This window comes from Haliotis cracherodii, unplaced genomic scaffold, assembly GCF_022045235.1.
Source record: "Haliotis cracherodii isolate W230 unplaced genomic scaffold, xgHalCrac1.p SCAF_12, whole genome shotgun sequence".
NCBI classification, from domain to species: domain Eukaryota; kingdom Metazoa; phylum Mollusca; class Gastropoda; order Lepetellida; family Haliotidae; genus Haliotis; species Haliotis cracherodii.
The window spans coordinates 10,475,145-10,488,554 of record NW_027266267.1 but is presented as its reverse complement, the minus strand read 5'-3'; the positions used below and the strand labels follow the sequence as shown (position 1 = coordinate 10,488,554).

The following is a 13,410-nucleotide window of genomic DNA, read 5'->3' as shown; positions in this document are numbered from 1 at the left end:
CTGATATGTGTCTGACAATGGTAAACATTCCTTGAGTTAATCATATTTAAACACTGAGTGATTTATAAAATGCATGACAAATTAGAGGTGACTACTTACATATTGATACAATATGTGTGAACTGATGTTTATGTCAAGTCGTGGAATCATTTTCTACATTACAAAGTCTCCATTAGTTTATCGACTATACCATATCCATTGTGCTCATAACAAGTGTATTAAACGTGGGTGTGGTGTTTACTTTGACAGATTGAGATATATATATATATATACGGAGAAATAGACACTTACACTAGCAATGCTACAGAGGAACACAACTACCACATAGACAGCTATTATGACATTATCAATAATGAATCGAACCAGGAACAGAAAACTTTATCAGCACAATGATATGGCAATGATACCAGTTATTGAACACTTTACCGTGTCACATTTAGGTCAGTACAACGTTGTGAAAACAGTCTATATTCATGCTTCGTACAACAGCGATCGACAAGGGGGATTCACAAAGTAAGTGCCAAATTCCTACAAACAATCCGTATCCGTATGGGTTGTGTTTCACGTGGAGAGAGAGAGAGAGAGAGAGAGAGAGAGAGAGAGAGAGAGAGAGAGAGAGAGATAGTGAGTGAGTATGGTCTTACACTGCTTTTAGCAATATTCCAGCAAAATCACGGCGAGGGAAACCAGACATGGGTTTCAAACATTGTACCCACGCACTTTAACCACTAGGCTACCCGACCGCCTCTGCGAAAGTGATAGAAAGGGAGAGAGAGAGAGTGTGTGTGTGTGTGTGCGTGTGCGTGTGTTTGTGTGTGCGCGTGTGTGTGTAAGAGAGAGAGAGGTTCATGCAATGATACAAATAATGACACAAACATATCACACGCGCGCACACGAAAACACACATATAGTTTAGTATTGATTACATAATTGCTAACTCACTACACTGCATATTTACTCTCCTTCTTGTTTAGTAGGTTAATACTAGTAAGAAACATACATTCCTATGTAATGCTGACAGAGTCGATGTGTTTATTAATCAGTGATATCGTGTGTACTAAATGTAATCGGTAGTATTAATTAATGACACTTTCCGAAATGTTCAGACTAATCCAACTTATGTAATAATAGACAAACGTTGATATAGTGTTCTTATATTTCCAGATGAAGCATTCAGTCATCCTGAAGGTCTTTCTCCTCTTGATACACACCATCTTCACATTTCACCTGACACAGAGTGGTAGGTGTCTGAACTAGGTTAAAGCTCAATATCATGTTCATCCCGTCATCTCCGAGCTGGTAAGGTTACAGTTTGTAAGACAAACTATGTTATAAACATTGCTCCATCATTGCATAATGTACTGTGCAGAGAAATTGTGAACGAGGGTGTGTACAACTATTAAACATGTAAGATATGGTTACAAAATGATGTTTTATTTTCCTATTTATTTTTTGCACAGATACAGCTGTAATTAACTGTCCTGACATAGCCTACTTGGGTACTTCTGCCCAAATAACCTGTTCCACGTCTGACAACTTCAAAAATATCATTTACAACTGCCCATGCGGAGTTGCACCACAGTGTCCGGCGGTGCCAGGCTGCACCAAAGTACCAGGATATAATGCAAGCATCATCAACAAAACACAGACTGAACTCACGATAATCAGTGTGCAACCGAAACATGCAGGGAACTGGTCATGTTCTGATGGAGGAGATGTTGGAAAAGCGTTTTGTCATCTTGTCCTCACAAGTAAGTGGAACTTTTATTGACTTTGAACCAAGAAAACTAGTGGTGGATATTATGAGCACAGGCCGTTCGATGAAACGTCATCTATGAAACATCCTCACATATAAAGGGCAAATAATGAAAGCCACAAGAGACTGATTACCCAGTCTTCATTCTCTACATGTTTTGATTTGCAATATATATTCATATCTAGTTAGGACCACCCTCGTGATCTAAGGTGGAGCGTCAGCCCAGAGATCGAAAGTTCCGGGGATCGAACCCCAGCCGCTTTATACCAATAGACATATAATGATGGTACTTGTTGTTAACTTGCGCTCGGCATTAAAGGACTAAAACTAGGACTAGTCGGCTGTGCCATGGTACCTTGCTTTGCCAGCTTTAAAATATATATAAAAGACAAGTACAAGCAGACACACACACACACACACACACACACACACGTGAAGGGACAATTGAGCAGTAGCACTGTCGCCCTTACAAAAATAAGCAAAAAGTGTCCAAATTAGCCAAAGCACAAGGAAACGACATTTTGTCAGTATGTCGACTTATCGCATTGTCTTCTCTTCTAAAATGTGAAAAACATGATTTAAATTGCGCGACAAAGCGACAACGTCGCTCTTTACAATGGATGGTTTGCATTTATACCGACAAAGTATTCTATGCATGAACACACATGGTTTTCACACTCTTTCGTCAGCTACAATAATTCTTAAACCAAAGTATGAATGGCAACTTTCTCAAGTGCTTTTCTCAAAATAAAATATATTTTTCATTGTTGCCTAACCAATTATTTCAAATATCGTTATTGTCGGTAACGTTTTTCTCTGAAGCAAATGTGTTTGCACAGAAAGAAACAAACTCTTTGCATTTCTTTTACATATGAATCTGGTCTCCAACAATTTTTCAAATGGTTGATGGACATGGTTGGCTCTGTCCTTTTTAGCCGGCGTATTTCGCTGTGCCTAGTTCTGGCTTTCAAGGCGGATTGTTGTTTCGAATTCCAGCATCATACACACGCATCACTTAAGGCTCTCCTCTCAACATACACGGAAATAACGGATTTATTGTTCAAAGCAGCGTTAAAAAACGAACTCGATCACTCACTCAAATCGAGGAGTTTCGAAGGACTATGTTCAAGTGTTCAAATGTTCATTCGTCCTGATTATGGTTACTTGGTTTGTCAGTGCTATACCAACGCTACGTCTAAGGACTGCACCACATTCGGTAACCTGAATTGATATTTAAATCCTTTTTCACACATTTTCTAAACTGCACTTGAAACATGTAGTTGTCACATTGCCGCCCTTTTGTAAACGTCAAAAGTATAATTTCAAGTGTGACAATGCAACAACGTGACAATGGTAAAAATATCGCGTTGTTGCATTGTCGCATTGTGGTTAATTTTGACAGCTTTTGGTCATTTTTGTAAAAGCGACAATGCCACAATGCAAACAAATGAACAATGCCAATCCTTACATAAGCATGATCTTCATGGCTGTACCGATTGGAATTGAAATGTTGTAAATTGATGAATTGATATATTTATTAATACAATGATAAACATGTACATCGTTATGTTCATGAGATTACGCCAATCGAGACATGGATATGGTTATGCCATATTTTATGTTTTAGAGATTCCCTCAGTCAGGATAGCCAGTGATGTGGATGCTGATTCAGTGAATCTGGGTGACAGAATATCCCTCACAGTGGACATTCAAGACTACCACTGCTCTGAATCTTACCGCTTAACACTGCAACTCGGGAGTGTCAACTACACACCTGACACTCGGAGGAACGCTACCGTCAAACACCTGACCAAAACTGTACCCATCCATGTGACACAAGCACACTTCGGGAACGTTACGCTGGTTTTTGTATGTGGTAATCGCCAGTGGAATATTACCCCTGAAGGTGTAAACGAGCTACAGCCGAACAGTAAGTATTATTCATGCCATGATTCACATGTAAGACAAATATCTTTTACATGATTAGGTTAGGGGACTGGGATATGTTTATCCATTGCATACATGCTAAGTGCTAAATGTAACACATAAAACCATTTACATTTATAGTGCTGTGTTTTACAGATTGACTTGAAAACAGTGTTTCAAACTAGAAATGTTTACATGTGCGTAAAATAAGTACAATACTGACATACGACTCTTATCGTAAATCATGTTTCTTATCATCCAGTTGTTTATTTGATACCAAGACACGTTTCCTAAAAAATGAAGTGTAGTTTGGTTATTTGTTTAGAGGTTGCAACTCCGTATTAAGTTAGCATGAACCGAGCCATGTCAACTGGTTGTCAAGCAAGTTAACGCCACACAATCGTTTTCATAATGATAAGAAATATCTACCAAAAGCTGAGTCCTATTCATGATTCCGACAATATCACAAGAATGTTTCTATCAAACAGTGATGAACCAGTGGTTCGGGAAAAAGTGAGCGTATTCTGCCCGACCGGTGGCACCCATTACAAAGACATGCATGAATACATGGTAAAAGTCAAAATAGGATATTGCCTCCCATTGACGCAACTTATATGATATTGTTCTCTACATGTCAACCATATTTTTGAAAGCCTACTGAGGCCCTTGATATTGTAACCCTGATCAAAGTAAGATACCCTAAGATGTCTTAGCACATCTTACAATCCTTCAGAAACCACACTTTGTCAGTTAACGATAAATGAAAGTAAATAGTTCAAAGGCAATCACTGCAGACATGTTCACGCACATCACATGTGTCCTTTGTATTATTTATACAGCACACATACTGAGTTCTAATCTTTTCAGTTTGTAAAATCATGGGGCTGGCATGCACGGAAATCTAATCGTGTCACACAATGTTATCTTTGTGGAATGTTAAACATAGATGAGGAAGCATAATACTTGTTTGTGTGTGATAGGAACAATCCATAAACTGTCCTTTATCCAAGGGAAGCTACTCTTATCCCAGCCTGTATGCCCTCACGCTTGTTTAACTGGAGCCTGTACATGTCCTTCACATACGTGTGTGGCTGTTTTTTTCTAGTCCGGGCTAATGCCGATTTTTTAGAGCTAGGCAACTTGAGATCCTATGCCGCAGTTTAACAGTACAGTGACTCCGAGCCGACCAGTCCTTGTTTTTGCCCCTTACTCCCGAGCGAATTTTAGTTTTGATAAACTTTCTTCGTTTTTTTAATGATACCATTTATATGTCTGTAATGATACGATCATGTCATTTTGGAATTGAATTTCTTTGGCTGTTCTGTTTATATACATTTTAGTCGCTGATCATCTCTCAGAAATAGACAAACCTTGACTTTATGAGTTTTGGAGTCATTTATCTTTTTAATACGTTCTGGCGCATATGGTGTTTAATGTACACTTTGTGGATTGATTTATGTTGGAGAGGACGAACAGGAATTATCGACAAAATTCAGCATACATTGGGCATCAACATAAATGTTTCAAATTGGGTCTACTAACATTTACATTCTGATAATCCCCGAAAAAGAAAATCACTGGATTCGACTGATGTGTACAGGAAGGCCATATGCTGTAATAACAAAACTAAAGACGTTGGCTGTCTTTCTAACCAGCAAATTGCCAACGTCAACGTATTGAGTCTATCTCCTGCCACACAAAGACGTCGACGGGAGTTTTGTTATAAAACGTGGTGTCAATAGATCGGTGGAGCTTCAAACGTTATATGGTTGACATGTGGGGGACATTTCTAAATTTTAATTAAATGACAATAATGAAAGTCCCAAGCTGTTCCCTAATTTGTGTTTGTGACGTGTACCACCTGTGGGGCAGGATACGCGCACCTTTTCACGAACACCTGATGTCGGTGTCATGACTATGTAATTGTACTTTATAAACACATGCTCGTGGAATAATACAATCTACTCTTTAGAATGTGGAAAGGGTTTTGTCGCTTTTATTATTTTTCTTTCTAACATTTAGTTTATTGCATAAGAACGCAAAACACTCCAAGTTCAAACGATTTTGTAACATACACATAACAGTCCCATAGTCTATATTATTTAACAAAATCTACTCCAACGATGTGTTTATAGAACACAAGCAACCGGGCACAGATCAAACACAACTTTTGTAATCATCATCTGCTCGATTTGTATCACCTGATGAGTCGTAGTACCTTACTCTGCTCACAGTTGGGATACAGTTAATTCAGAGGGTGCACCATCAATCAACGAAGCAGCATGCGCATGTGACACTTCACGCAAACAAACTAACACCTACGAATATGGATTAAATTGTCCGAGTGAGTGTCGTGTAATTGTTGAGAAGTGATACACGGCCCATCTAATAATTCACGTCATCCTTAAAACTGTACCGTAAGAAACACTTTACAGTTTTTTTGTCTAAAATCAATGTTGCCTTTGAGCATGTAAGAAACGCAAATTATTTACTGAAAACCATTGTATTTAAGAGACAACTATTCTGTTACAGGAACTAATGTACCAACCACTCTCTCCGTAGGAGCTCCGACAACAGAAATCCCTCCAAACGATGTTTCAACTCTATTGATAGTTGCAGCAGGAGTTACTTCGGCAGTCATCGTCATCCTAATTATCACCATCGCCTGCTGCTGTTGCTGTTGTAGAAAAAAGGTAAATCCAGCTGAACCACGTCAATCCAGTCTTCCCTCTGTGTCAAATACGGCTTATTCCGAAGCGGGTATAAGTTTTCAGGACGTCTGTAAAAGCAACGGCACGAACGGCAGTTCAGAGAGCTGCGCCACCCAGTGTTCGGTCGTGACACTCAGAGATACTAAAGATCTGCATGACAGCATGGGGAACGGGGAAACAATATATGACAGATTATACATGAACTAGACAGACTGTCTGCCACTGCCAATAAAACCAAGCAGAACGTAACCGTACCACTGTTTGGCGATGCACAGAGCAGTAACGTTGGGGTTATACAATAATTATGATTGATCAAACGCAGCAAATTAAATCTTATTTTGAAGATAGATGTAACATGTTCATAACAAGCTGGTTTTGTTTTACTTTGTAAGCTCATGCATGTATTCAACAAGAGAATGTACCCTAGTACTGCAGAAGAGGGGTTAAAATAATACGTCAATGATTGCTGTTCATTCTCATTGAAATCTGCACGTGTGATTTCGTTTTCCTTTTTGTGGAAACAGGTAGTTGTAAATTTGTTAGCTCGTCACCTGGAGTCAGGATTGCAAGCAAGCACGTTATAGCTCTTTCTTATCTCATTCGCAACCAAAAATGATTGTACATCCCCTATCATTTATTCACTCACCAGTTGTTTGTTTTTTTTCAAAGTCGCTTGCTATGGATACATTATGTTGTTGTTTTTATGTTGATAACTTTATTTTCATTATTGGTGTTTTGTTTGTATCATTATTGATGTGTATTGATTTATTTCATATGTTTAACGTGGTTTTGTGGCTTAACGCCTCACACAGCAATGTATCAGCTCTATCATGGTGGTGTGTAAATAATCGAAGCTGGACAGGAAAATCCAGCGACTGACATCATTAGCATGGATTTATGCAAATCGGGATACGATTACATGCATCAACCAAGTCAGCCAGGATGACCACCCGACCCTGTTACATATTCGTGTGCCATTGAAACGGGTTTAAGTGATAATGGCTTCAATAAACAAACATAAATGTTGAAATAATATAGATTAATATGATAAACACTAAGGTGGTCATGCAATGGACAATGTAAATTTAATGACTCGGTTAATAGCATATATCTATACTTAACTGGGATGTTGTATTTTTGGAAAGTGTTATTCGAATGAGTTTTAACGGCAAGCTGCGGTCTGGTAATGGTTTTCCAATTGGTTACTGATACCACACATATGTTCGGTATGATAAATGTGCCAACTTCAAGTGTAAGCTACTGTCATTGACACAATAATTATGCATTTCTATTTCCGTTTTAATTTTTCTTTATTGTTGTACATGCTTTGCGGAATCTGATGTGAATAGATGTAACTCATAAGTGTTTGCTTTTTTGAAAATAAAACTTTATCAAAACTCTGAATGTTGTCGATAAGAGATATTTAGAGATACTTGGCTTCTTCCAAAATCGTAGAATAGACTGAACTGGTTGTGAAAGATTGGAGACATAATTGAGTAGTTACCAACCACTTAATGACATTTTATGCATGTATGTTGGATCTGATGGGTAGAGATGTAGGCTTAAGACCTTTTTGGGGAATGGAGTTGGGAGTGTTATTGGATAACTATAATATACTGACATTTTCATACATTCATTCATATCACTTCTGGCAAATCTATTAAATTACCCGAAGTGCCTGTAAAATATAAGTCCTATTACCCTGTGGTTTTCTATAAAAACACCGAGATGAAGTGCTCGTAAAAGATGATCTTCAACCAGTACATACCCACGTCCATGACGTTATGTCCATTATCAGAAAAATGGTAACAGCTTGCAAATGAAATTTCACAGTCTGAATCGTATAATACTTACTATCCTATCGCAGTGATTGTGCTGAATACATATTTCCAAATAAGGCAAAAATATCATAAATGTATTTCAATACGAGGATTTTACTTCCCAACATATTTAGCAATACTGAAATCGTTTTCATCTCACAACGTTAATACAATAACATGAACATTCAGCACAAAATATGTATAGACTGACAAGTACTTTATTATTCTTCTATGCATGATACATGTAACTGAGAATGATTTACCTGAACAACTTGAACAGATATCTGACTCCTTTTGATATTTTCACTTTTCGGCGACAGCGGCCAAGCTTCCGATACAGGTCAAGGCAGGGATTCTGGGGTGATGAGTGATGCACACACTAAAGTTGGTCTTGAAGTGATGAAAAGTGTGAGAGATGCGTAAACACGCCCTTGTCCCACTATATATACAGCCTAAATAGCTACCGGAAATTTCTACACAGTGCCTTTACCGGACAGTACTGGAACATTCCATAGAGGATTCATCACGAGTGTTTTTTAATATGGGAAATATCAACCGAGTCTTAGTTAATCGGTATTTGCCGAGCCTTTGGCGAGGCAAATACCGATTAACGGGACGAGGTTGATATTTCCCATATTAAAAAACACGAGTGATGAATTCTATTTATCATTTTCACATTTTTGCTTCCCAATTAAGGAATAATTGCATTAAACATTAACATCAGCAACTTGTCGAAATCTTACGTATAGATCGTGCGTAGTGATACATGTTTTCCATAGCCATGTAAACCAAAATAAACAACCTCTTAACTCCTTTATGGCATATTCCTTCGCCGAGAAAAAAAGTTCCTCGGATTATTTTAAACAAAATACTTGAACAGACTTTTGCAGAATAATTGAAACTTTAATAACGGTAACAACAACGATTCTGTGTAATCTGATTATATCTCTGGTGTAACTTCACTTATAATATATAGTTTCAAATCAAACCGCTCTCTCACTTGAAGAATGTCTCGCGGCTGAGAGATCAGAGTAGATGCATTAGTCGGTGTCACTATCACTTTCGATGACAATCCGGCGTCTTTTGACTGGGACCGGGCTTGGAGGTTTAACGAGATTAATCGTTATGTTTCCACCAGTAATGTTGCCAGCAAACATAGTGTTGACACCACCAGAAACATGTATTATTTGAGACCGCTGACTGTGTTGTCTACTGTCGATTTGGACATAACGCGAGGGGCCGCTCTGCATGACGGGAGTTTCACCAACAAGCTGGGATGTCACAGTGTGGGATGGAGTGTTTCGTGAAATGATGTTGGATATTTGCTTGTGCTGGTCAGGATTAATATGACAGTAATTGTTCACAGAATGGATGTTTTTGTGGCCAGTTATCTGCATTATTTGATTTGGCGGAACATTATTGTCATTCAACTTTTGCACAAGGTGTTTGCGCGCAGACTGATTTGTGAGTCGTTTCGATGTTTGGAGACTGGCGGCATCGCACATGTTTTTCATGAGAGAGGAAAGTTTGTTTTTCCCAATACGATAGCGGATAAACCACTGATCGCCAGGTTTAGGCATACCTAAAGTGTGTGTGCCGATGTAAAAGGGATCGTCATCTCGACAGAAGTCGAGTGGACGCGTGGAGGCATACAACTTATACACCTGCACAGGGCACCGAGAGGGATCAGCAACATTAGCCCTCGCGACAATCACGAGGATTCTCACCGGACCTATTATTTTCTTGTCTCATGGACAGTTCAAGATATTCGTGATCGTCTCAATCAACATGCAATGTGATGTCCCCCCAACACATGTTGTAGTGATCACTGACACCTCTTAACCCGAAATGGATTGTGTTGTAGAGCCATAGACAGTTTATTATGCTCATTGGATTACTGATTCCAATGGATCCGGACTGCAACAGGGACTCGATCTCTTCATCACCAATCGGGTCGGCTCTCCTTGGTAAGTTGCCACGCCCTTCTTTCTTTAGTTCAATTTTTCTCCCCTTTAATACTTCCCGTGATCGTGAAAATTCTAAAGATGACGTGAGTGAATAGCCATACCCCCTTCGTTTTAGTGATCTCTCGATGCTGCTCTGAAAACCCGTGAGACTGTTTGGTTCATAATTTTCCCCATTTGTTTCTCGAACACTAATGAAAAACTTGCAGAGAAGTGTGTCTAGTTCGTTTGGGGGGATTTCGTGCATTTGCCGAAATTCATTTTGGACTTTTAGAAAGTTATCGAACAGTTTCAAGTCGTACAAAGTTTTCTTGGCTGTGTTTTTGTTTTGATTGTCTAGGATCACACCATCGATCATGCCGTCCTCAACAGCCACAAATCTTCCTTGGGCATCTTTCGGCTTTGTGTTCGTCGTCTCCTTCGCCGTGCTCGACGATGGCGTTTCGATGATGAAACTTTGGCCACAGGGAAGTTTTGATAATCTGCTCTCATCACAGTCAAATTCAAATTCGGTACCATCAACCTGTAACCTGTAATATCCATTTGTCAACACGGATATCACTGTAGCACTTCCCCTTTGATCTATTAAAACATTGTCTCCAACATCAAAGGTAACCATGTTGTTTGTAAACACCTACTCACGTGCACCGGCGAAAAAAGTCCCACTTCCGGCTATCTAATTTGCATATCTAATCTGCATACTTATGTCATTGGGGTATGGCATATATGTTTTTATGTCATAAGCTTATGTCATGGATAAATGCTTTAGTTAAATGATAAATATGTTTATCCAACACACTTTACCACCCGCGTTATACCGTACACATCACACCAGCATTTAACTTCCTGACGACTGCTTACATTACATAGAACTTCATTCCTGACGACTTATCATTTTCAAAACAAAATGCAATGAGCGTCTGAAGAATTTCAGCAGAAAAAGTGTAACACAGTTACAATCATTGTTAAATAAGAAAATGCACACCCAAAAGGGGTCACGGGTGGCCCAGTCGTCTAAGGTGCCGCGATTCGCTGTGCAGAGTTGCGTTCCTTGAGGACATCAGAAAACAATAATTGTGGGTTCGAATCCCAGTTCGCCTCGAATGTGTTTCTAGTTTTGTCAGCACCATACCCGTGGTCGTGGGTTTCATCAAAGTGGTAAACGTCCGAGACCTGCATTACTTCGGGCTTTCTTCCCATATGAAGCTGACACGCTCTGATGTTACTGGAATAATGTTAAAAGCGGCGTTAAACCCAAGTCACTCTCTCACTCACTGACAAAATGAAATAGTTTGTACTTTATTGATAAGTGATTTATTGTGTACTCACTAATGAGACTGATCAAGGACACGTGTCGTCACACCTTCATGTAGTACTACACCAAGGATGTTATACAATATTAGCGGTAGCCTGCAGCACATGCCAAGTGAAGCAATACCATGGGTACTAAGTGATTGCAGCCAATTTAAAAGAAAATTAAGTCAATTTGAATCAATTTACACAAAACATATCTGTGGTTTATATATACACTCTTCAAAAAAAAGAAACGCACAGGTAGTATGTAGTTCACTGAACCTGACTACACAGATTATCCAGTATATAAATTGGATATATGTTACTTGAAAATGTTGGTGGCCTGATATGCGACAAACGGTGCGTCAAAACGCTGACATTGTCAATTTGCAATGTCTTAAGCGGCATTGTTTTCACACTTGTTCATGGAGGAAAACAGGAAAGAAAAATGCACGTGCAAGTTATGGCATTAGTAACTCGTGATAGTGGCAACAAAAAGGCAAGCATGAGCCAATAATTTGTCATTCAATTGTCAACATTTTTCAAGTTCGAAAATGCCGAGACTCAGCGCTGCCGATCGGAACATCGCGATATGACGTATCCAAGGAGGGGAATCGCAGTCCTCTGTTGCACGCCACTTCAACGTCCATTTCCGCCTTTTGGACCGATACACCGATACACCCAGAAGACCTGTTATCCATCGACAGCTACGCTTGCGTTGGTGTCATACCTTGCAGCCTTGGAATTTAAGAAACCGAAAGCGATGAATCACGATTATCACGTGTTTATCGTCGTCGAAATGAGCGTTTTGACACACATTGTGTAAGTGAATTCGACAATTTTGGTGGGTGAAGTGTCATGGTGTGGGGGGCCTTATCCTACACCAGATCTGACTTGGTTGTGTTTCTGGGAAATTTGTCAGCAAATCGCTACATGTATCAAATTATTCAACCTCACCTTCTTCCAATCATTAACCGTCAGAGGGAGCTGTTTCAACAGGACAACCCCCCAAACGCACACAGCTCGTGTCAAGGTTAACAACCGTTACAATGCCAACATCAGTGACTTGCCCTGGAAGTCGAGATCCACAGATCTCAACCCAATCGAACACCGGATGAATTCGTTCGACGTGTACGTCAACGTCAGTGCCGAGGAGATGCACAGCCGTTATTGCTGCTTGGGGCGTTCACACGATATACTGAGTTCAGCACAACCTTGTGGCCTTATATGACATGACAATATTTCTGTTGTCAATACCTTTGTATAATGACAATATTTGACTATCAAGAACCAAAATTTCATTTTTGTATCTATGATATTAAATTAAATATATCGACTTAATGAGGTACAATACATTTACTGAAAATCTACCTATACATTTCTTTTTTGAAGAGTGAATATATAAATATAAAGGAAGGTATAAAATAATGACCAACAAAGCATTGTCATCTTTTATAGTACATATGTGTTAAGGTAAGAAATATGAAATGTTACCACAATGTGAACTTCATGCTATTTTTATTACAAAAGTCTTTATCAAAATATATATTATCATGCTGGCTAAAAGACGGATTGCTATGCTTAATCGGGTTTTTTTTACTATTAAAGTCGTGAATTGGGAGTTATAAACATTGATATTCCGTCAAGGTATCATTACTATTCATACATGTATATTTTATGATAAGATGCGAATTGATTCTGAAAAAAATTAATGCGATTGTGATGCTACAAAGCACTTAATCTAGGACATTTGACTCTCCTCGTAAAACACTTTATGATGTCATCAATTGACTGTCGAGAAGGGATTTCCACGTTGTGTGTGCTCTCATGTGCTCTCAGAAATGTGATGTTTACTTTGAGCAAATATAATTTTCTGTTAGCCTTTCTTTCCTTTATTTGGACATCAGAACAGGTTCAATTCAATTATGCAGACAAATGAA

At 38.9% G+C, this 13,410-nt stretch overlaps 1 protein-coding gene across 1 annotated transcript; it reads left to right on the top strand.

Moving 5' to 3' along the window:
* Window positions 1-1,164: 1,164 nt before the first annotated feature.
* LOC139458172 (uncharacterized) lies at window positions 1,165-6,600 on the top strand. Its single transcript, XM_071239507.1, has 4 exons — window positions 1,165-1,240; window positions 1,461-1,751; window positions 3,384-3,686; window positions 6,215-6,600. The coding sequence occupies exons 1-4, from the start codon at window positions 1,165-1,167 to the stop codon at window positions 6,598-6,600; spliced, it is 1,056 nt and encodes a 351-aa protein (XP_071095608.1).
* The last annotated feature ends 6,810 nt before the right edge of the window (window positions 6,601-13,410 follow it).